This window comes from Akebia trifoliata, chromosome 13 (genome assembly GCF_017979445.1).
Source record: "Akebia trifoliata isolate Shusen 1 chromosome 13, ASM1797944v1, whole genome shotgun sequence".
Taxonomy (NCBI): Eukaryota; Viridiplantae; Streptophyta; class Magnoliopsida; order Ranunculales; family Lardizabalaceae; genus Akebia; species Akebia trifoliata.
Genome location: NC_141387.1, coordinates 5,400,340 through 5,423,179, shown reverse-complemented (window position 1 = coordinate 5,423,179; position 22,840 = coordinate 5,400,340). Strand labels below are relative to the sequence as shown.

Here is a 22,840-nt window from a genome sequence, read left to right as displayed (position 1 = left end):
CATGTTGAGATTATCATCCCTATGTGTAGGATTGCAATTTGGGCGGGGTTAGCCCGATCTCAACCTGATTGATGGGCAAGCCTAGGCTCAGTTATGTAGAAGATGAGTTGAACCTAGGTTAGACTTTCTCAACCTGATGTCAATTCGGATTGACCTCGGGTTGAGGGTTCGAGCAACCCAAACCCGGTGCTATATACTAATCTATAAATACTTTCATATATCCTATATATATTTTTATATTTATTTTAAATTATATTTTTAATTATTTCTTTTCAATAATTAAGGATTTCTTTTTTCCGTCCGAGTCCATTGTTACATGTGTTCATATATATTAGAGTCGTGCTGGAGTAACATGATGGGGTACATCATGGGGGACATTTGAGGTACATCATGAGGTACATTTTTGACGTGGATGTGTATCATAACCATACATATTAGGCAAGGTTCACTAAAAAAAACTGAATATTTTATAAAATCAAAATTGAAAATCACAATTTGTACAGAAGTGTCGATACTGAAGAAAACTTGGGTAGTATATTTAAACTCTGGCATAATGGATGTTACGGCGAGGCTCTAAATGATGATAGAGAATGAAAGTTCAAATAGTGAATATATCTGGTTGTATCGGTGCAGAATTGTTGATGCTGAAGAAAACTAGGGTGAAAGTTGAGTTCGAGAAGCTCACTTAGCTAAATCCTTGTTTTATATTAGAATCAGTGACTAGGGCTTTATCCATTTTCACTTGTTACCCGTTACAGACCTTTCTGTTACTTTAGGAATCCTCTTCGGGGAAGATGGACCTAGTGTTTTACACTCTACAGCTCGGTTTTTTCTACATGGATTTTGATCTCATCGCCAAAAGTATTGACAAAGCTAAGAAGTAAGATGCGACCTAGAAAACATAATCATTTTGGACAAATTGAAGAAGTTGATTTACAATTTTTGTTGCGCTAATCATCTACACATGGATGGCAGTTTGTTCGAGGAACGAGGTGATTGGGAAAGGAAGAACTGATTGTCCACTAGAAACTTCAAGAAAGCAACTAATCTGTTTCTGGATTCTATCTCAATGTTCACGACTTATGAGCTTTTTCCCTTATGACACCTTTGGGTCGAGTTTCACTAAAACAAAAGGTACTCGGCTTCTTCTCATTACATGTTGGTTCATAGTCCTTGGTGTTGATGTGGATGCCCCAGAGATCTTGACAGTGATTGGAAAAATCCCATATATTTCAGAGTTTTTGAACTCTTTACATGAATACCAATACAAATCATTCTCTCAGCATTTGGTAAGTTAACATTACTATAAGTAGGGCAAAGAATATGCAATTTAATTGAGTCGTGCTGGAGTAACATTGAAATGTACATCATGGAAGACATTTCTGACGTGGGTGTGTGTCAGAATCATAGACCTTTTCATCGAGATACAAGTGAGATCTTGATGAAAGCATCTATGGTTCTGACATACATTCACGTCAGAAATGTCCCCCACGATGTACATTTCAATGTTACTTCAGCATTATACAATTTTATTTGGAACACTTGTAAAAATGAAGTACTACTACTAAAGACTGACAAACAATACCCAAAGAGAGTTAGGTTAAACTAAACATAAAGTTAGACAAATTGGTAATGATGTTTCCCATATAATTAGTAATGGGTGGACAAAGTGGAGTGTTATGTGATCGACATATACCGTTCAAAGTAAAAGGAAAACTATACAATACAATGGTATGAAGATGTTGACTTATCAAATCAAATTGGACCGTTATCTGAATCCCCACTTCCGGTATTACATGAGGGAGATTCGCACAGCTGTTTATTCTCAGTTTTTGGAATCCTATAAGAGTGTTACCATGGAAGCCATGGCGAATGCGTTCGGAGTAACTGTTGACTTCATCAATTTGTAAGTATTCCATCTCATGGTTATATTTATTGATAATATTTGGCCATTCGTTTCTGCACTTGGGCTCTGGAGGGTGTCTGTAAGGTCAGCCATATGGACTAGTGTCCGATCTGTTTATCTTAATGCTTATAAGATGGGCGCTTAAAATTTAACAAGCACTATCTAATTTTTTTAATCCATTTTTTCATTTTTTATGTTTTCAAGGAAACTGTCACATTTCATGGCAGCGGGGGGAAACTTCACTGCAAGATTGACAAAGTTGCAGGAATTCTTGAAACAAATAGGCCCGATGCAAATAATGCTCTTTATCAAGCAAGGTCTGTAACGCAAAGCAAAAGAACCCATTTCTTTGAGAAATTCAGTTTCTTCAGTCATCGTGCCTTATGCAGAATAGTCTTCCTCAAGCAAAGCAAAAGAACCCGATAAAGGGTCCACAAGGTCATGTTAAGGTCTCATGTTATCGGTCAATGAGACAGACTGATATGTGTTGGCTTGGTTTACCCAATTTCGCAAAGACATTTGAAGTGGTTCAGTTTACTATATTTGTTGAGAAATTCAATCTCCCATTTTTGGAAGGAATAAGCAATTGAGGTTTGTGTTGGAAGGAGCCTTATTTGCTAGTCTCAGAATCCTTTGAGAAGGATGAGGGGTAGGGACCATCTCACCCCGTAATCTTCTTGTAAGAAAAGGCTTAAAATGGGTCGGATTCGGCTCTGATACGAGTATATCCATATTTAAATCAAAATTTATTTATCTGGACCTGAATCCATATCCAAATTTGACTTGGATCCTACTAGATAAACCATATTCAAATCATAATCCGGATCCGACACAACCAAATTGCTTGATTCGGGTTCGAATAATCCTGCATGGTTCAACATTTTTTTCTTCTATAGTTGTTTGTTAATTGCTATATTATTCTATTTTACTATTATAATAATTTTATTTTATAAGTTATGTTACACTAAAGTAGTAGAAGAGAATATTTTGAAAATATAATCTTCAAAGCAATATATAATTTGGATCTAAGCAGATATACGGATGGATCCATATCTGACCCGGATTTAACTTGGATCATGGGACAACATATTCGACCCATTTTTTTTATTAGGATCTACTCCAAAGTCCCAAACCGGCTAAATTCAGATTTCAAATCACTCAGATTTGGGATAAAATCCAACCCATTTTATGCCCTACTTGCAATGTCACTGCTCTTCATCCAAAGGAAAATGCAAGTTCATAAGATCAGGTTATGACTAACCAAACCTAGGACTATTCCAATGACCAGTGACCTCAATTCCAATACATTATAACAAGCCTTTGATCAATTGATTCCATTAACCATAAGATCAGTTAGAATTGAATGGAGGAACAGGATTCATTCAGCCGATGCCAAATTTTTGGGGTAAGGCTTCGATGATGATGAACCATAAGATTAGTGGAGACAATTTTTCCCCCATCTTTCCCAGTTCGGTGAGACTATATAGATATTATATAATCACTTAATTCCTTTCGAATCTATTAATTCACACTCTTCCGCTACGTCTAGTGACATCAAAGACTCAATTGAGATCCATCACATGGCTTGCAACAATTTCGTCATCATAGAGCAAGTGGATCAGCAATTTGATCGAAGACTTTAAGGCTATTTTTGGATTGAGAGAAGTGGAGAGAAGAGAAACTCATTAAGAGAAGAGAAAAGAAGAGAAACACAATTTGTCTCCACCATGTTTGGATTGACAAGAGAGAACTTGGGACAACTTTGGGATTTGAAAATATCATAAAAGAGATCTAGGGGCAGAGTTGGAATTGTAAAATATTTTATAAGGCTTTCTCTCTTCTCTCCACTTTTGGAGAGAACGAAAACTACATTTTTTTTCTCTCCTCTTCTCTCCCCACTTAACAATCCAAACAAGAGAATGGAGAGAAACTCATTTATTTTCTCCTCTTCTCTTCTCTTCATTTCTCTCAATTCAAACATAGCATAAGAACTAGAAGACCACTTGCTCACCAAGATGCACGACATGATCTTCACTACTTTTTATAAGCTTAATGACTAGAAGAAGGAAGGAGAAGATCAATTTGGGCAATCAGAGAGTTCTCCACCATTTTTCAGCCACAAGATATCCACCCACCAGCACCCCCTTTGCTTCCCCTACCCATCCACCACCACCTTCAACCCTCCTACACATTTTTCAGCCCCTCATAACCCTTCCTACAATTACCCCAAGGATTTCCACCATCCCTCCCTCAATTCCCCCCAAAATTAAGCCATTAGAAGACCAATTAATGAGACCGAATGTACCAATTTTCAAAATTCTGGACAGAATTTTAATCATACCCAAATTGCATCCCATGTCTTCTTAAACCCTCAAACTTATCATCCACCGCCACCCCATCAAAACCCTTCTAATAACCCTCTTTTCCAACCCCTCCCCACGCCTCATACCTCCCTTCATCAACCTTCTAGCCATACCACAATACTCTTAGACCTTCAAAGTCAAAACCCTCACTCCAACAACCTCATATCAACCCCCACAACATGTTTCTCATAATCCCAAACCTCTATATAACCATAAAAAACCTTCTCAAACCTAACCAGCCTCTTATACTGATTATCTCGATGAATTGGATCCTTACTCTACCCTAACACCTACCCAAATCTATCAGCTTGAATACCGGCTTAAGATGGACATCCCACAATTCAACAGCCTTCTCCACATTGAGATTTCCTTAATTGGTTGTTTATTATGGAGCATTTCTTAGAGTACAAGCATAGGCGTTTCAAATCCTATAAAGAAGTAGATTTGGTGATGGTCTACCTTAACAAGAATTGTTTGCCAACGAGCACTTACTTCAAGACTAAGTTCAAGAAGATAGGTTCACTCCGCATCCTCAAGAAAATTAGCAATAATGCTTAAGTTGTAAACTTAACGAAAGACAAGCACATCTTTCCTTACTATCCCGACGATGGAATTTCTTTAACTGCGCCAAACTCGAGGACAAGTTATTTTTTAAGAATGGGGTCTGATGTATAACACATTATTATTGATTTTTTAAAGAAAATGGATCATAAATTTATTAAAATGAATTTTTTTAGCAAACCTGCAAGGTATTCAGGATTGTATTGGTAGAGATTCTGTTCTGAAATTTTCTTACAAGGTAACTTTTGATTAGAAATTTTTTTAATAAAGTAATCAAGTATTAATTCTTGATCGGTAGGGGAAAAACGATAACCAGACGGAATCATGAAGCCTACTTGATGATCTTCTTTAACATTAACACTCAGTTCTCCAATTTGATCTTTCATCATTTCTTCTTAATTGGTAACTAAGTTCTATATTCTTTTCTTGATTGATAACTAAGTTTGTACGGATGTAATTCTTGAGATTTCTTGATTGATAAATAAGTTCGTAGGTGTGTAGTATATAAGAAGGATAAATACGAATTTGAAACTAATTTGGACTTTAATAAAAAAGACCCTAACTTGAACATGTATTTTAATCTTATAAAAATAACGGTTGAGATGAGATCCTATTAATTTTATTTTCTCTTATCTTAACCATCCATTTAATGGAAATTCACACATACGGGATCCCTGATTCATTCATTTACATTATATAGGCTAAGGATAGATGAATTTTCTGGAATGATATAAATAGATAAACACAGATCCTAGAGATAAGTACAATCTTTTTAAGGATTCTATTTGGATTGAAAATCTTAGAATCTCAACTGTCTGATTGATGGACACCTTCAATCAATGGCCGAAGTTAGTATTTTCCTAAAAAGAATGAAGATTTGTCATTATGAGTTTCAAACTCATATTTATACTTATTATATACTACATACCAACGAACTTAGTTACTAATCAAGAAGAAAATATCGAACTTACTTACCAATCAAAAAATCAATAAGAAATCATGGAAGATCAAGTCGGAGGATTGAGTGTTACTGTTAATGAAAATTATCAAGAAGGCTTCATGCTTCCACCTGATTACCGTTTTTTCCCTACCAATCATGAATTAATACTTGATTACATTATCAAAAAACTTTCTAATCCAAAGTTACCTTGTAAGAAAATCCTATAACAGAATCTCTACCAATACAATCATGAATACCTCGCAGATTTGTCCAACAAATTCACTCTCATAAATTTATCTCTTTTAATTATTATTTCTTTTGTTTTATATACCCTCATCTTGTAAACAAAAATTTCAGATTTTTTTCTTCCTAAGATCTACCATCTTCAAAATCTTTTTTACCCTACTCATCACTTCAACCTTCAAATACCCTCATCTCTATCTACTCTTACGAACTAGGTTCATTCTTGATTGGCGAACCACGAATTGCAAACCCAAATTTGAACCAAACAAACCCACGAATCAGGTAACATAGGTTTATCCACTTATATCATTTTAGAAAAGTCCTTCTTTCAATCTTTGACCAATATAATGTAAATAAATACATCAGGAATCCCGTATGCGTGTGAGTTTCCATTAAATGGGCGGTTGAGATGAGAGGAAATAAAATTAATAGAATCTCATCTCAACCGTTATTTTTATATGATTGAGATACATATCCAAACTATAGATTCTAGGACCTTTTTTGTTAAAATCTAAATTAGTTTCAAACTTTTATTTATCCTTCTTATATACTACGTACCTACGAACTAAATTACCAATCAAGAAATCTCAAGAATTACACCCGTACGAACTTACTTATCAACTAAAAAATCAAGAAGAAAATATCGAACTTATTTACCAATCAAGAAATCTTAAAAAATTAAGAAAAAAAAATATTGAACATCAAGTCAGAGGACTGGATGTTATTGATAAAAAAGATCATCAAGAAGACTTCATACTTCCACCTGGTTACCGTTTTTACGCTACCGATCAAGAATTAATACTTGATTATCTTGTCAAAAGACTTTTCAATCAAAAGTGACCTTGTAAGAAATCCTATAACAGAATCTCCACCAATACAACTTTCAAGACCTCGCAAGTTTTACCAATAAATTCTTTCTCATAAATTTATCTCTTTTAATTATTATTTCTTGATTTTCATGACCGAATCAATTTATCGAGATTTGGCCGAGTTGACTCAATTTGACAAATTCAACTCGCTTGGACCAGCCCGATTTGGGTTGACCAGGTTGAGTCCATACTAAAGTCAATTTTGATTTTAATCTTATGTGTTTAATCTATTACAATTTTAAGTTATTTAGAAGTTGGTTAATTAGTTTCTATTTCAACTTTAGGAAATTTCTATCTTATCTGATATCTAATTTGTTTTCAGGTTTCTATTTGTTTGTCTAAATTCGTTTTAATTCTTTAGGCTACAATTAGAAATGCTTAGAAATGTCAAAATTAAGTTCTAAAAGGATTAGAAGGTTAGTAATATATTATAAAAACGTTAGGAAAGTTATTTTTTAGTATTTTAGAAGATTTTTAAGATGTTATGATAAAGTTATCTATATAAAGAGCTTCAAAAACGAAATTCAATCAATTCCAAACACATCAAGTCAATTATCTTTTTCTATCTTAATTACTTTTTAATTTTATGTTTTATTTTCTTTCAAGCTATTGTTTATTTATCAATTAAATGCATTGATTTAAATTGATTTTGTGTGTTCTATTGAACTCAATCTCTTAATTCCTTTTGAATCTATTGATTCACACGCTTCCACCACATCAATTGCAATCCATGACGAGGGATTCGTAGAGGAAAAACTGATCAAGGAAGAAGCAAGCAACAAAAAACAGTGCATGTTTGTAATAGAGTACTCGACTTTCTCAAAAATTAGACCTATACGAACTTATTTACCAACTAAAAAATCAAGAAGAAAATATCGAACTTATTTACCAATCAAGAAATCTTAAAAAATTAAGAAAAAAAAATATTGAACATCAAGTCAGAGGACTGGATGTTATTGATAAAAAGATCATCAAGAAGACTTCATACTTCCACCTGGTTACCGTTTTTACGCTACCGATCAAGAATTAATACTTGATTATCTTGTCAAAAGACTTTTCAATCAAAAGTGACCTTGTAAGAAATCCTATAACAGAATCTCCACCAATACAACTCTCAAGACCTCGCAAGTTTTACCAATAAATTCATTCTCATAAATTTATCTCTTTTAATTATTATTTCTTGATTTTCATGACCGAATCAATTTATCGAGATTTGGCCGAGTTGACTCAATTTGACCAATTCAACTCGCTTGGACCAGCCCGATTTGGGTTGACCAGGTTGAGTCCATACTAAAGTCAATTTTGATTTTAATCTTATGTGTTTAATCTATTACAATTTTAAGTTATTTAGAAGTTGGTTAATTAGTTTCTATTTCAACTTTAGGAAATTTCTATCTTATCTGATATCTAATTTGTTTTCAAGTTTCTATTTGTTTGTCTAAATTCGTTTTAATTCTTTAGGCTACAATTAGAAATGCTTAGAAGTGTCAAAATTAAGTTCTAAAAGGATTAGAAGGTTAGTAATATATTATAAAAACGTTAGGAAAGTTATTTTTTAGCATTTTAGAAGATTTTTAAGATGTTATGATAAAGTTATCTATATAAAGAGCTTCAAAAACGAAATTCAATCAATTCCAAACACATCAAGTCAATTATCTTTTTCTATCTTAATTACTTTTTAATTTTATGTTTTATTTTCTTTCAAGCTATTGTTTATTTATCAATTAAATGCATTGATTCAAATTGATTTTGTGTGTTCTATTGAACTCAATCTCTTAATTCCTTTTGAATCTATTGATTCACACGCTTCCACCACATCAATTGCAATCCATGACGAGGGATTCGTAGAGGAAAAACTGATCAAGGAAGAAGCAAGCAACAAAAAACAGTGCATGTTTGTAATAGAGTACTCGACTGTTTCAAAGATCACCTTTCCAAATCCCCCCCCCCCCCCCGATCTAATTTTGATGTCAACAGCAAGGCTATGTACACAAAGAAACTCAGCTGAAAAATTGAATTTACATGCTTCCGCAAATTCCACCTCCACCTGAAATGAAGGGTTTATTGGGAAGTTAGGAGTCAACAACAACTGATACAATGAGTTGCCAAGACCAGATTTGATCTAAGCTTTCCTTTTTAGTTGATGCATTACTAAAAAAATAAAAGAATTGTAATGAAGATAATATTCTAGTGGAAGACTTATAAGACTAAACTTATTGAAAAATTGGGTTGTTTTAACGAACAACATGGTAATAAATCCAATGAGACCAAAGAGTTGCCACGGATCCCCCTGTGCCAATGGTGTTAGCTTCAAAGAAGCCGTGTCTGAGAAACACTGGGAAAGCCTCATTGCATAAGGTTTCTTTTTTGATTTGCTGTACTTACGGGTCCGAAATTTAATTGTTAAAGATATCACTCCAAGGTTACCATACCATAAGTAATTTATTGTAGATAGTTTCAAATCATAACCCCAAACCATCCCAAATTTAAAGAAAGTCAGTATTTAAAATGTATTCATTATTTGGATATTTTTCTGTTTTTCTTTTCCCCCTTTTCCACTTTCCTCTTTAGATTACAAAATCACTGCTCATGGAAATATGGCATGTCAATCATGTTCATTTCTATTATTTATATTGGCTAATTGTTCAACACTACAGCAATGCCACCAATATGCATCAAAATGAAATATATGGACAAGCATAGATAGCACAGATAAGTTTAAAGAAGGTAGTATTAGGTTCATTAATGCAAACTTTTAGTCCCCTTAAGTAGTCACAGGGGTTTCCAACACCATATTGTAGGTGTACATGGGCCAACTTGTGCAGCCAACACTGGTTTTGACAATTTCACTTACTAGTGGCGAACAAAAAAATTTTCCGATAAGTCTTAGAGGATGATGATGACTCACTGGTGGTTGAACAAGCTAACACTTGCAGCCTGCACCAAATAACGGATAATATATCTGATTGGAAAGCTGTCGTGAATGAAAAAAAAAAAAAAAACCCAATTAAATTGTGCAAGGGATCGACAATTAGTCATATATCAAGCTTGTCAATTGGTTCATTCTCTAATTGCTTTAGTAAAAACTGACCATTTATAATCATTTTGTGAACTTCTACAATTAGTACTCTTCCCTGGTCCTCAATAAAATCAACCATCTTCATTAAGTTGAATCCAATATGGTTTCAGGAGAAGTAATTCTATCCAAGAAATAAACAGAAACTAGAGATTGTATATGTTTAGTTCCTAATTGGCTAATTTCAGTTGGAAAACTTGAAGATCCCAAACTTGGGCACTTATGATTTTACCAACATTATAAAATTAAAAAAGCAGGAACCCATAATTTTGTTTCTTGAAAATCATTGATTATGCTAAGGGAAACTATAAAGGCACCCCAGTTATTCATCAGGACCACCCGTGTACAAAGGGCACCCCGTATTATTGGATTCGCAATTAGAGCAACTCAGAAGATGAAAGCAACCCAGTATTTTTCTGAAAATGTCGACATGTTTCTGAATGTCAACACTCAACAAGACTTTTTTGTTCTATGTCAGACATAAAAATGTCGGGCATTTTTTATAAATGTCGATTTCTAAATGTCGACATTGACATTTTCCGTGGGGTGCTCTAAGAAACATCCATATCGATTCGTGGGGTGCCTTTTATAATTTCCCATATGTTAAAGATCTCAAATGAAATTGTAGTTATAAGTCTATCCATGTACAGGAAAAAGTTGAATAGGCAGGTATTAGTCCTCTTCGTCCCTATATGAAAGTTTAGAAATTTTCCCCAAGTCAATCAATATAGGGCTCTTGGGGTAAAGAAACATCAAATTTACAGCCTCGCTTAACAAACCCACATCCCCAATCTCACAAAAAAATATGAAAAAAATAAAATAAAATAAGAATCAAAGTACAACAAGATCAGCAAAAAACTAATTTTTATTTACTAACTTTTGATGAGATGTAGAGTAAAAAATTCATCTTTTCTTGAGATGGGTATTTGAAAACTCAACTGAGTGGGATTATATAATTAAGAAACAAACAGAATCAATAGAAAGAAAGCTCAAACAAAAGGACCCACAAAGCAAAATTTCGAATTTTTTTTTTTTTTTGAAAATTTAGAAGGACAGAAAGAGGAAGAGATCATACACACTTTGGTGAGGCGGGGGAGGTTGTGCTGTGGTGTGGATGCTTCGAAGCGCTCACAGAAATGGATACATTGTTCGCGACACCTTATCTCGTGCGCATGGAGGAGTATTATAGTGTATGAAGTTCAACCTTTCTTATCATACGCATTGTGCGAAATGGGCGACCTTTTAACAGTGTGCACGGATCAACTAAATTTCGAGGTGACTCGGTTCAAGACTCAATACAACTAACTCTCCAACTAAACTCAAAAATTGATGACCGAGTTGTGGTAGAAACCCTACTGAGTACTGAGTTATGCCTATGTTTTGAAACTGATGACATGCATCCCTTGACCTCAGTCTTCTACAGATTAAGAGAAAATACTCAAATGCCCTCATCTTCAACCTTTAGTCAAAACCCAGAGATTTCTTTTGAAAACTAGTTATCTTTCACTTTTTTTGATAAAAAATTTAACCCTCATCATCTTTTTTAAGATTTTATCTACTTCAAGTCCTCAACCTTCAACTCTCAAGGTGAGATTGAATTCTTGAGGATTGTTAAATAGATTAAAATTACCTTAGAGATTGAAGATGACTTGTTCTGGGCAAAAATAAATAAATAAGATTTTTTGAAAAATTAAAAAATGATTTTGAGTAAAAAATCTAGTGTTTTGTGTAAAAGAATAGTTCTAAGATTGAAAATGATGAATTGAATATTAATTAAGTTGAGTGGATATACCATGGAGGTTGGAGAACTTGAAGATGACAGGTATAAGAAGAAAATTCTGAGTTTTGGGCTAGAGGTTGAAGATGAGGGCATTTGAATATTTTCTCCTTAATTTATTTAGAAGACTAAAGTCAAGAGATGCATGTCATCCAAGGGGGCATGTCTAAATCGCTCTAATATTTTCAGGGAGGTTAAAAACATATTATCATTTTTAATTTGAGTTATTCAAGTTAGGGGTGTCAATGGGTACCTATTTAAACAAAATTGAAAATCTGGGTTCGATTCCATTTTTATTGGAATCGATTAGAATTGAGTTTAAAATGAAACTGAACTAATAGGATCCAAAACCATTAGGTTCTAACCAATGGGTACTCACAAGTACTCAGAACTCGTTTATTTTATCATTTTTTTTTATATTATAAATGATTTAAGGTATTAATTCATGCATGTTACTCTTCAAGTTTTCATATAAACTATGGATTGAAGTTTAAAACGAACTATCTCTTCTAAAAATGTATTACTTCTAAAGAAGATAAATTTCTATTTTTGAAAATAATAAATTATTAACTTATATTTTTAGTATAACAAATTATAATTAAGTTAATAATTTTGATCATAATATATTAATTCTTTAATGAAATTTTTTTATTATAATGATTTGAAATACTTTTTTTCTCATTCAATTCTTGATAATCCAATCTGATGGCTACTCATGTTTTTAGGTGATTCCGATTTCATTTATTTTGGCACTAAAATTGGAATGAAAAAAAATATAATGATTACGGTTTTAAATTCATAAGGAATGGAAATGAAACCGACCCATTGATATCCCCAATTCAAGTCGATTTGTGAGTCGTCGACTTGACTTCTACTCAAGTCTGACGAGATTGTTGTTTTGATTTGTAATCCGTCACAAAGATTAGTTGAAATGATTCAGTGGTCCCTTTCTTTGGAACTATTCCACCTCAAAACCAAAAAAGATTAATGATTTTAGCGTTGGATTTGGGATTTTCTCGAAACAAGCCCAAATGAGTTTCATTGAGCAGAAAACATTGTGTAACAAATATTGTAGCCTGGATTACTCATCAACTCCTATGATATGAGTGATCTTGAATGAATACTTTTCTTCTAATAAAATACTTCGGAGTAAATTATCATTTCCATGCAACCTTCGATTAAGGGAAAATTCTCAAGAAGCTATAAAATGTAGGGGTGCAACTTGGTTCGGTTCAAAGAAAAATTGGAACCGAACCAACAAAGGTCGGTTCCACTAGATTAGAATCATAATCAAACGAAATTACCATTAGAACCAAACCAAACTAAGGTCGGGTTGGTTCGGTTTTATGGGTTGCCAATTTCCTATAAAATTGCTTGGAAGCAATATATTTTTAATGAAAAATAAATATATAATAAAAATAAAATTTCATAATTCATATAACAAGTCACTAATCTCTTCCTAAAAAAATGTCATTAATATATCCTTAAAAAATTCATTAATTTATGTCCTAAATCCTAAAGTAATTCATAATACATCAAAATATATATATATATGGGTAGCGTTCGACTGACAATCTTAGGACAACAACATTAATTGGCAAAATTTGTCCTATTTGACTTAAAAATTTCAAATTTGGCTGATTTTTTGTGAGGATGATTTATATGATGAAGAGATCTTCCTCACAAAAAATCAGCCCAATCTGAATCCCACGAAAAGTGGTTTACAATGTTGATGATTTTTGGACCGTCGATTTTTATTATAAATTTGTAAATCACTTTTGATGGGGTTACAAACTAGTTTGAAAACTAAAAATTTGAAAATGGAAGAGTTTTGAAAGACTGTGTTGGGGACCCCTATAATGGATTTTGCACTCTCAAATGGCAGGTGAGCGAAATGGAAGGGGTTTTGGAAGATACATTGAAGTTGCTTTAAGGTTTCGATGATGATGATAAAATGGAAAGGAAGACTAGGAAAATTTTAAAAAAAAATTAGGAACCCACCCTTTTACGGGATACGTCCCCCTTTCATTTTTTAAAAATAATGACATGTCCTTCTACATTTATTTGAGATATATCGCCTTTATTTTTTAAACTCATTATTTACCTTTTGATTTTGATATTCTTTTATAAACCAATGAAAAATAATCTCAATGCACTTATTATCATGATCATCATTGTTATCATTACCTTTACCATCATCACCATTACTATCGTATTATCGATTTTTTGGTTTTTGTACTTTTAAAGTTAGGCATATAATACATGTATAAAGTATGTGCCACATATTTTTCGTTTATTAAATTTTTTTTACTGGATTTTTTAACCCAAAATGAAATGGCACTCAAAATTTTGATGTATTTTGAATGGGTGAGTCAATTTGCACACACCGAAATAGCTCATTTCACCCACTTGCTAGTAATACCCATCTTAATTTTAAAATATCCCTTTACACACACACACACATAATAAATGTGTTTTAACCTCCATTGTTTATTACACACTAAAAGTATCAAACCATTTCTTCATCCTCTCTCTCTCTCACACACACATTTATTTTTCTTTACATCTTGAAAGAATTCAATAAGAGTTTTAAACTTTGATCTTACTTGTTCTTCTTATTCTAACACTTTTAATCGAGTTGAAATTGTTCACATGAGAAAATCTTGCTGGTAAAAGTTGAGTGCTAATATAAACTCTTACACAAATCACATTAAGCATACAAATTGATACTACATATGAAATGAACTCAAACTGGGATCTCATATCGCACTTCTTGACGAAAAATCCTGGATCCACTTTTACCTTAAAGAAGTGCGATATAATGTTCGGGATTGAAGTCACCTCAAGAACTGCACGACTCAAAAAAAATTTCCACAAATCACTCCAAAAATGCAGCAGTGACCACAACCTTAAGAGTGGACCTCACATCGCACACCCAGACGTGAAAGTATATGGAAACCATAGAAGTGCAATATGAGGTCCAAGCTTGTGGTCATTGCAGCAGGACTCGTTGAAAATTCCTACAAAAAAAAAATGAAGGCAGCAGTGATCACCAGCCCAGGCGATCCAGAAGTTCTTCAGGTCCAAGAAGTCGAAGACCCTAAAATTGGAGAAGACGAAGTTCTGATAAAGATCGAAGCGGCAGCACTCAACAGAGCCGATACGTTACTGAGGAATGGATCGTATCCGCCACCACCAGGCGCGAGTCCATATCTCGGTATCGAATGTTCTGGAATCATCGAAGCGGTTGGAAAAAACGTTACGCGGTGGAAAATTGGTGATCAGGTATATCAAGATTTGTTCATAATCGTTGTTTTTTTTACATTGGATTCATAGAATTTGTGATTGGATACTATGTTTATTGGGGATATTTTTTAGGGTTTTAAATTATTATTATTATTTTTTTGTAGCATTTTGGGGTGTTTTGTACGTAATATCAGATGGTACCCCCTTTACTGGCATTCTGATTAGTGGTTTAGATAATATTGGAGAATTTACTGATGGTTAGCATAGTCACCAAGTTTGGATCACAAAAATAATAATAAAAAAATGAAAAAGATCGAGATTGATCTCGTTCAGGGGGAGATCGGACCTCATAAGCCACCAATTTGACATGGTGAATCTCCAATCCTATTAAGGACTAAATATTTTTTCTCCAAATAATTTCGTTAAACATAAAAGAAATATAAATACAAGATATAAAATAACTACACACTTCTCTAGAAAACCCACAATATGTTAAGTGCCGGATCACAAAAAAAATAAAAAAAATTATAAGCTACCATACTCTCATCCCGATAGATAGGCACATAACCAATTCGGTAATTATTATGGGGGAGGGAGGTCAATGATTTTCATGGCACATTGAATGCACTAACATTCAAAACTAGAAAACAATTCCTTTTTTATTTATTCATGATTCTTTGTTAAAAAAAACCCTAATACAATCTATCTATAAAGAAAATAAATCCAAGAATCCTAATCAAACTAAAATTCCAAATAAATAACCTAATTTCCTAATTTTTCAATCCTAATAAATTTAAATAAAAGACAAATGAAAGTTATGAAACTGCCCCTAAATATTATAGTAAGCCCATGGGCCAATAAAACATCCAAATAAGCCTAAAAAACATAAAATTTAAGTCCTAAACAAAATTTTTAATAAAAATTAAAATCTACTCTTCAAGTTTTGATGTCCCCATTGCAACCATGAGCATTGACCATGTGTAATGCTTATATTATCCGTCCTGTATAACACTAATAGTATTTGTATGTGATGTGACGTTGAGTCCTTCTTGCATTTAGAATTTTCATACAATTTTGTGGTGCACGGTGATTTATAATATATATTTTACAGGTGTGTGCACTTCTCAATGGAGGAGGTTATGCAGAAAAAGTAGCTGCTCCATCTGGGCAAGTTCTTCCTATCCCACCTGGTATTTCTCTTAAGGAGGCCGCAAGCTTTCCTGAGGTGGCATGTACTGTTTGGTCAACTGTTTTTATGATGAGTCACTTGTCTTCAGGAGAAACTTTCTTGGTAAATCCCAATTTTATCTCAATTTTTTCTGTGAATCCTTGTTCATGCATAATTCCATGACAAATAGAAATTCAAAGTTTTTATAGCAATGTATGCTAGCATATTTGTTAATGTAAGCACATGTGCATGCGATCATGTGTTCATTTGTCTGTTTGTGTCTTCATCATCATCACCATTTGGGAACAGCTTCGCAAATCTTTTCCTCTAATTGATTTCTATCAAAAGCCATGTCTTTTTGGTCTCTGGCTAATCAATGTGTTCAAATCTGCTCTCACCATCCTAATCAACGTCACTTTTGGTCTTCGTCTTAATTCATTTTAAAACTTTACAATCGTGCCTTCTTTCTAATTACAACTCTTATTTGCCTTCATTGTACCTGACTAAATCATATCAATCAACTTTTCCTTAGTTTTCCACTTGTTGGGGCTGTTTCTACATTTTCATGAATTCTTCATTTCTGATTTTATTTTTATGTCTTTCCACTCATCTATCTCAATGTCCTCATCTCTACTACTCTAAGAATTGTACGGTGCAAAATTGTTTGATTTGCAATGGAAGTGCTTACTCTTTGGATATGAGTATGAGGAGAAATCTTAATGATTGGAAAATAACGGAGTTGACATCGCTTCTGGATCTCCTAAGTTCTCACCAAATTAGAGGGATAGATCATGATCGAAGAGAATGGACCAAGGGCAAGGGTAAGAGATTTTCTGTTCGTTTGTTTTATAAATTGTTGATCCTTTCTTTTGAAGCGTCCTTCTCAGAGTCTATTGTTTGGTCTGCCCTTGTTTCGTCCAAGGTTATTTTTTTTCATGTGGCTAGCCTCCCTCGGGAGGATCCTAACCTGGGACAATTTGATTTTATGAGAGTGGATTTGTCACAACTTCTGCTCTCTTTGTAAAAGAGATGGGAAATCTGTTAACCACATTTTAATTCATTGTCCCTTCTCAAGTGATATTTGGAAGCGTTTTCTGCTACTTTTCCAGGTGGGTTGGGTTTTTCCTAGAACTTTCTTCTCTTTTGGAAGGGTGGATATATAATGTGTTTTCTTGCAGAAAAAGACATCTCTGGGCTATTATTCCCTCGGCCATTGGTTGTGGCCTTTGGAAAGAGAGAAATAAAAGGGTGTTCCAGGGTACGAAAAGTACCCATCAAGCAGTGTTTCTTGAAATATTGGGTTTTCTCTACTTTTGATCCAAGCTGAGTGGAGAGTTTGTTGGTGTCTCATTTGAAGTTTTTGTTTTTAGATGAGATGCACTCTGCGAACTGTAGTTCTTGGAGCCTTTATTTGTTTTTGACTATTTCCATTTTTTTTTTTTCTTCTGTTTTTGTTTGTTTGGTTTTTCTTTGTTTAAGGGGTTGTCTTAGCTTCTTTCTTTTGCTCATTTCTAATAAATTTACGCTTATCAGAAAAAAACTTTTAGCTACACAAAGCCTTAGCTGGTCTTACCGTTGTCTTTTGATATTTGATTGGAATACTTCAGTCATGTAACACTCTAGAAAAGAATTTCCACTTTAAACTTTCAGTTTTAATTTTATTGTCAACAACATCCTCAGTCCTACTTGATGGCTTCAGGGTGCTTTTCAGCCATCAATTTTACTATTGTTTCCTCTTTTTATGTGTCATTGTTAAAGTTGCATTCCACATGCTTTGTCATTATCCTTCTTATTTTAAAGTCCTTGGACTCCAAAGCAAACTCTCGAGAGTTCCCCCTCACCCTCTTGTCTCATCATGACTCTATGTCATATGCTGACAACACACACCACGTGTAATATTTACTTCAACTTGGGTAGCTTTTTGTATCACAAGATTGTGTTCTTAATTGCATTCTACTTATGTAACAAAGATATCTATAAATGGAGAGTGAAAAAAAAAAGGTTATAAACTATGGGTCAAAATGAGAAAAATATTAAATTGATGTTTCATCTGAGTTGTCAACTGCTAACATTCAGATATGATATTTCTGAAATAAAATGGGTGTTCCCATTGAGAATAAACAAATCAAATAAACCAAAAGATTCATTTTGAATGTCTCCTTGTTTCCTCTCTCCAACATTGGAGGCCGATCTGACTTGATTCTGTATAAGCTCATTTACTCTCCTTGAAAAAATAGTGTGGTGTGTTGTTAATATATCCTGTACACTAATTAAATCACAGATTCATGGTGGATCTAGTGGAATTGGCACATTTGCCATTCAGATTGCTAAACATCGAGGAGTGAGAGTATTTGTCACAGCAGGTCTGTCAGCGCTATCAACACATATATTCAACATCTATCTGATACATGCTTCTCGTAGTGCTAAAATTTATCCATATAGGAAGTGAGGAGAAATTAACCTTTTGCAAGGATCTTGGAGCCGACGTCTGCATTAATTATAAGACTGAAGATTTTGTTGCACGGGTAAAGGAAGAAACAGGAGGCAAAGGTCTGTTCTATTGTCTCATAATCTTGTCAGTTCAATTTTAAACCATTGGTTGTGAAAATTCTTTATTGAAATGCATGCTTTTGTTAACGTGATTCCAACACCTCAAAGCTCTATGATAGTGTTTCCTCTCACTTTGTCAAACCTCAAAAATGATCAATGATAGGTGTTGATGTTATACTGGACATTATCGGTGCGTCCTACTTGCAGCGAAATCTTAACAGCTTAAACATCGATGGCCGGCTTTTCCTTCTGGGCTACCAGGGTGGAACCATCACAGAAGTGAATCTTACCTGTATCTTTGCAAGGCGCCTTACAATGCAAGGTATTATTATTACAATTATTACTTTAGTTTTTCGTGGGCATGCTGGATACCACCATATAAGAACGAAAACCCACCATGTAAGGGAGGGGTGGACAGCACTCAAAGCACATACAATTATAGCCCTTTTCCAGTACCTACTTATGTGACCCTCCCAATCTTGGGGCATCTCACAACTATTCTGTTGCACCCATTTCCAAGTCATGACCAAATCTAATAATAATAATAACACATGGTGTTGTGGACATGGGTGGTATGGTTAAGCCTGGGATTGACTATGCCAGTGTGGGTGTGAATAGGGGATTTGTTGCCTTAGGGTCTAGAGCATAGTCACAAAATTCTCCTAAATTTCGGTTTAATTCGGTAAAATTCGCAGATCTAAGGGTTCACCGATTTAATCAGCGATTAATCACATCAATTGTTAAATCGCCCGATTAAATTGGTAACTTGGCAATTTATATGGAAATGAGGTTTGGCTTTTAATATCTCACAGATTCCCATGTAAGAAATTAAGTAAAATTTCTTTAATAACCCTCTGACAGGGACTTCTCTTAAATGCAGCCTAAATTTGTGGGATGGTGTCTTTACAACCCTACAAATTTCTTTGTTAAATGCCTGCTCATCTTTCTTTCTTAATGCAAGAAGGACCACTTAGCCAAGTGGTAAGACCTTGTGGAGGTTGTTCCCAAGGTCTTAGGTTCAAACCCCTTGAACCATTCTTATACTAAATGCTAACTGTTAACCACTAACCCCACCAAGCAAACAAAAAAGAATAATCTTTCTTTCTTAATGCTCCCTCATCCATTGAAAAATCCTTCTTTCTTAATGTCCTCTCACCCCATAAAAATGATTCTGTCTTAATGCTCCCTCACATTTCTTTTTTATGCCTCTCACCCCCATAAAATGTGAAAACTCAAAATTATAGATATTCGAATCATTCAGATAAACCATTCTAACGATCATACTTAAATTTCAAACCCTTACAATCAATATATTAAAGTTCATAGATTAAAAAAAACAATATATTTTTATCATTATAATGCATTCTTTAATCTAGATTTAATTAGTTTCTGAAATTTTCCCGAATTTGTTTTTTTTTCAAATTTTTTCTGAATCAACCAAACTGACCCCTCACTGAATAATAATCAAATCATCCGATTTTTGTTACTGTGGTCTACAGTATGGGTGTGCATGTTGATGCATTCATCTGAATCCATCGAATATGATTTGTGATATACACTTTTTTTTTTTCATCGAAATTGCCTTCATAGCACATATTGTACTGGTTTCCTTTCTAATGGAAGTTATGTGAATGCAGGAGCGCGCATGCGGAGCAGAAGCATAGAGAACAAAGCAATGATTGTGAGTGAGGTAGAGAAGAATGTTTGGCCCGCAATCGCCGAAGGTAAGGTGAAGCCTGTGGTTTACAAGTCCTTTCCCTTGTCTGAAGCAGCAGAAGCTCACAGGCTAATAGAAAGTGGCAAACATATTGGAAAGATCCTTCTCATTCCATGAATTTAAGATTCATGTTTTCCAACCTCCTTATGAACCTCTCTATTTAGCTTGTAAAGTCTCATATATTGTATGCAAGTAAGGAGGACAAATGTGTGGAATTTTATCTTCTAGTTTCATATTTTCTGTATCAGACAGACCAGTGTGCATAATAGATTCAGGCTGTTCTTAAGCCAATTTTAGAGTTCCACCTTCTATAAATCCTAGCTCCAAGAAATGAAAACTAGTTCAAATTTTTTTTTTTTTAATTAATTAATTTGTGTCTTCTAATACACTTAGAATCAACTTGATGGATTTTCATCGAATCAAGTTATTGAAATTGAAGAAGAGAATTTTTTATATTTGAAGACTTAGTAATAATATAAGACATGATGGAAAGTCCAGTTTGAGATTGTAATGTTTGTAAACGATCATCTAGATTCTAGAATTAAAGATCATAAGGAGTGAGAAGTTACAATGAGAATTAATCTAATGGATGAGTTCATCATATAGAGAAGCATTTGGGTGGTACTCCCTCCTAGGAAATGAAATGGGACGATGATGACGTACGACATGGAGAAAGAAACTGAAACCAAACATAATTAAGGATAAAAATAAAAATTTGAAATGAATGTAGTCAAGAAAATGTTGGAGTGGGTTAAAAAGGCAATTAAACTAAGAGCGTGTCTTAGTAGATCAAGATGGTTGTTTGGATATGTTCAATGATTATAATACGAACGCACAATCTATGATAGAATGCATGGCTTTGTGCTCAAGAAAGGAGGAAAAGATGATTTGTATAGCCTTACTCCAAATCAATCTTTGGTATAAGACCAAATCCAAGGGAAAGCTCCATTTTGATCTTCCATAATGGAGGATGTGAGTATTAGGCATTGGAAAACCCTGGGGGGACTTTGTTTTTCCCTGCATTGATGTGATAATCATAGATTGTTTCATCGAGATACGAGTAAAAAGCATCTATGGTTATATGCACACCTCCGTGTCAAGAATGTGAGAGTCGTAATAAATCCTAATGGACCCTAGCACCACTCTTATGAATCATCATTTTAGATGTTTAAGGTGTTTGTAATTCGACCGTGTCTTCCAAAATGGTAATCCATAAATATTTTAATAGAGTCGTGCTGGGGTGACACAGGATTTACTGTGATTCTCACAATTCTGACGTGGACATGCACACATAACCGTAGATGATTTTTAATCATATCGTGAGAAAACACATTTATGATTATGTGCATATCCCACATCAGACCTATGAGAATCACCGTAAATACTTTGTGTCATTTCAGCATTTTCTATTTTTTAATATATTTATGGATTTTTGTTAATGTGTGCCCTCGTGCAATCAATACACTTTGGAAATTGTACCAAGAGGGTATTTTGGTTAAAAATAAATTTTTTAAGGGCATTTTGGATACAAAATCTAATTTCCAAAGTGTATTTATTTTAATGTGAGCACACATAAATCAGACGCTATATTTTTTTAATTCAATCCAAAATGAAAATCGTATGAAAAACCTTACTCAACTGTAAAAAATTTGGAGCCCAAAAAATAAAAAAATGGAATAACTCTTAATATCTTTCATTTTGGAGTTTGAAAACTTAAAACTCCAAGATGGAAGAGATTTTGGAAGATTGTGCTGGAGATCCCTCTAGTGGATTGTGCACTCTGAAATGATAGTTGAGGAAAATAAATAGGACTTAAAATAGGTCAGATTTTATTCGAAATCCAAGTGATCCGAATCCGATTTTTAGCAGATTTGATTTCTCAAGTGTATCCAAATTAAAATATGGGTTGGATATGGGTTGATGTCCCTTGACCCGAGTCGAATACGGGTGGGATACGGATCATCCTTATATCCGAATGATATATTATTTTATATATTGTAGTTTTATATTTTTTAGTCTATCATTTATCAACAAATGAGTACTAGGTGAAGTGGCCAAAGCTTTTTTTCAAAAGGAGAAAGGTCTTTGATTTCAAATCACATTTAAGCCACAATTTTTAATAAATTACTTTATAATGATTTAAAATTATCCAACCTAAATCAATTAATTCAGTCGGATCGGATCTGGATATGAGTTTAATGAAAGTAAAAAAAAAAAAACAGAGATGGTTTGAACTAGTAGGATCCGAATTAAATATCCAAATATAGATATGGGCAAACACATCCAGGTCGAACACAACCCGTTCTAAGCCTTAGAAATAGAAGAGGTTTTGGAATATGTGTTGGACTTGCTTTAAGATTTTTGATGATGATGAAAAAATGGAAAGTAAGATTAGGAAAAATAAAATAAGAGAGATTTACCCGA

General features: G+C 33.8%; 1 protein-coding gene and 1 long non-coding RNA gene across 2 annotated transcripts; one reads left to right on the top strand and one right to left on the bottom strand.

The window, feature by feature from the left end:
* Positions 1-9,595: 9,595 nt before the first annotated feature.
* Positions 9,596-11,203, bottom strand: LOC147387505 (uncharacterized). The gene is made up of 2 exons (XR_015171097.1): positions 11,034-11,203; positions 9,596-9,856 (listed from the first exon to the last, which is right to left on the bottom strand). It is a non-coding gene; the product is annotated as an uncharacterized LOC147387505 (long non-coding RNA).
* A 3,414-nt stretch (positions 11,204-14,617) lies between these two features.
* On the top strand, positions 14,618-20,718 carry LOC147387504 (uncharacterized). The gene is made up of 6 exons (XM_086421280.1): positions 14,618-15,020; positions 16,093-16,272; positions 18,431-18,512; positions 18,592-18,699; positions 18,863-19,021; positions 20,337-20,718. The coding sequence occupies exons 1-6, from the start codon at positions 14,709-14,711 to the stop codon at positions 20,531-20,533; spliced, it is 1,038 nt and encodes a 345-aa protein (XP_086277406.1). The 5' UTR covers positions 14,618-14,708; the 3' UTR covers positions 20,534-20,718.
* Positions 20,719-22,840: the final 2,122 nt, after the last annotated feature.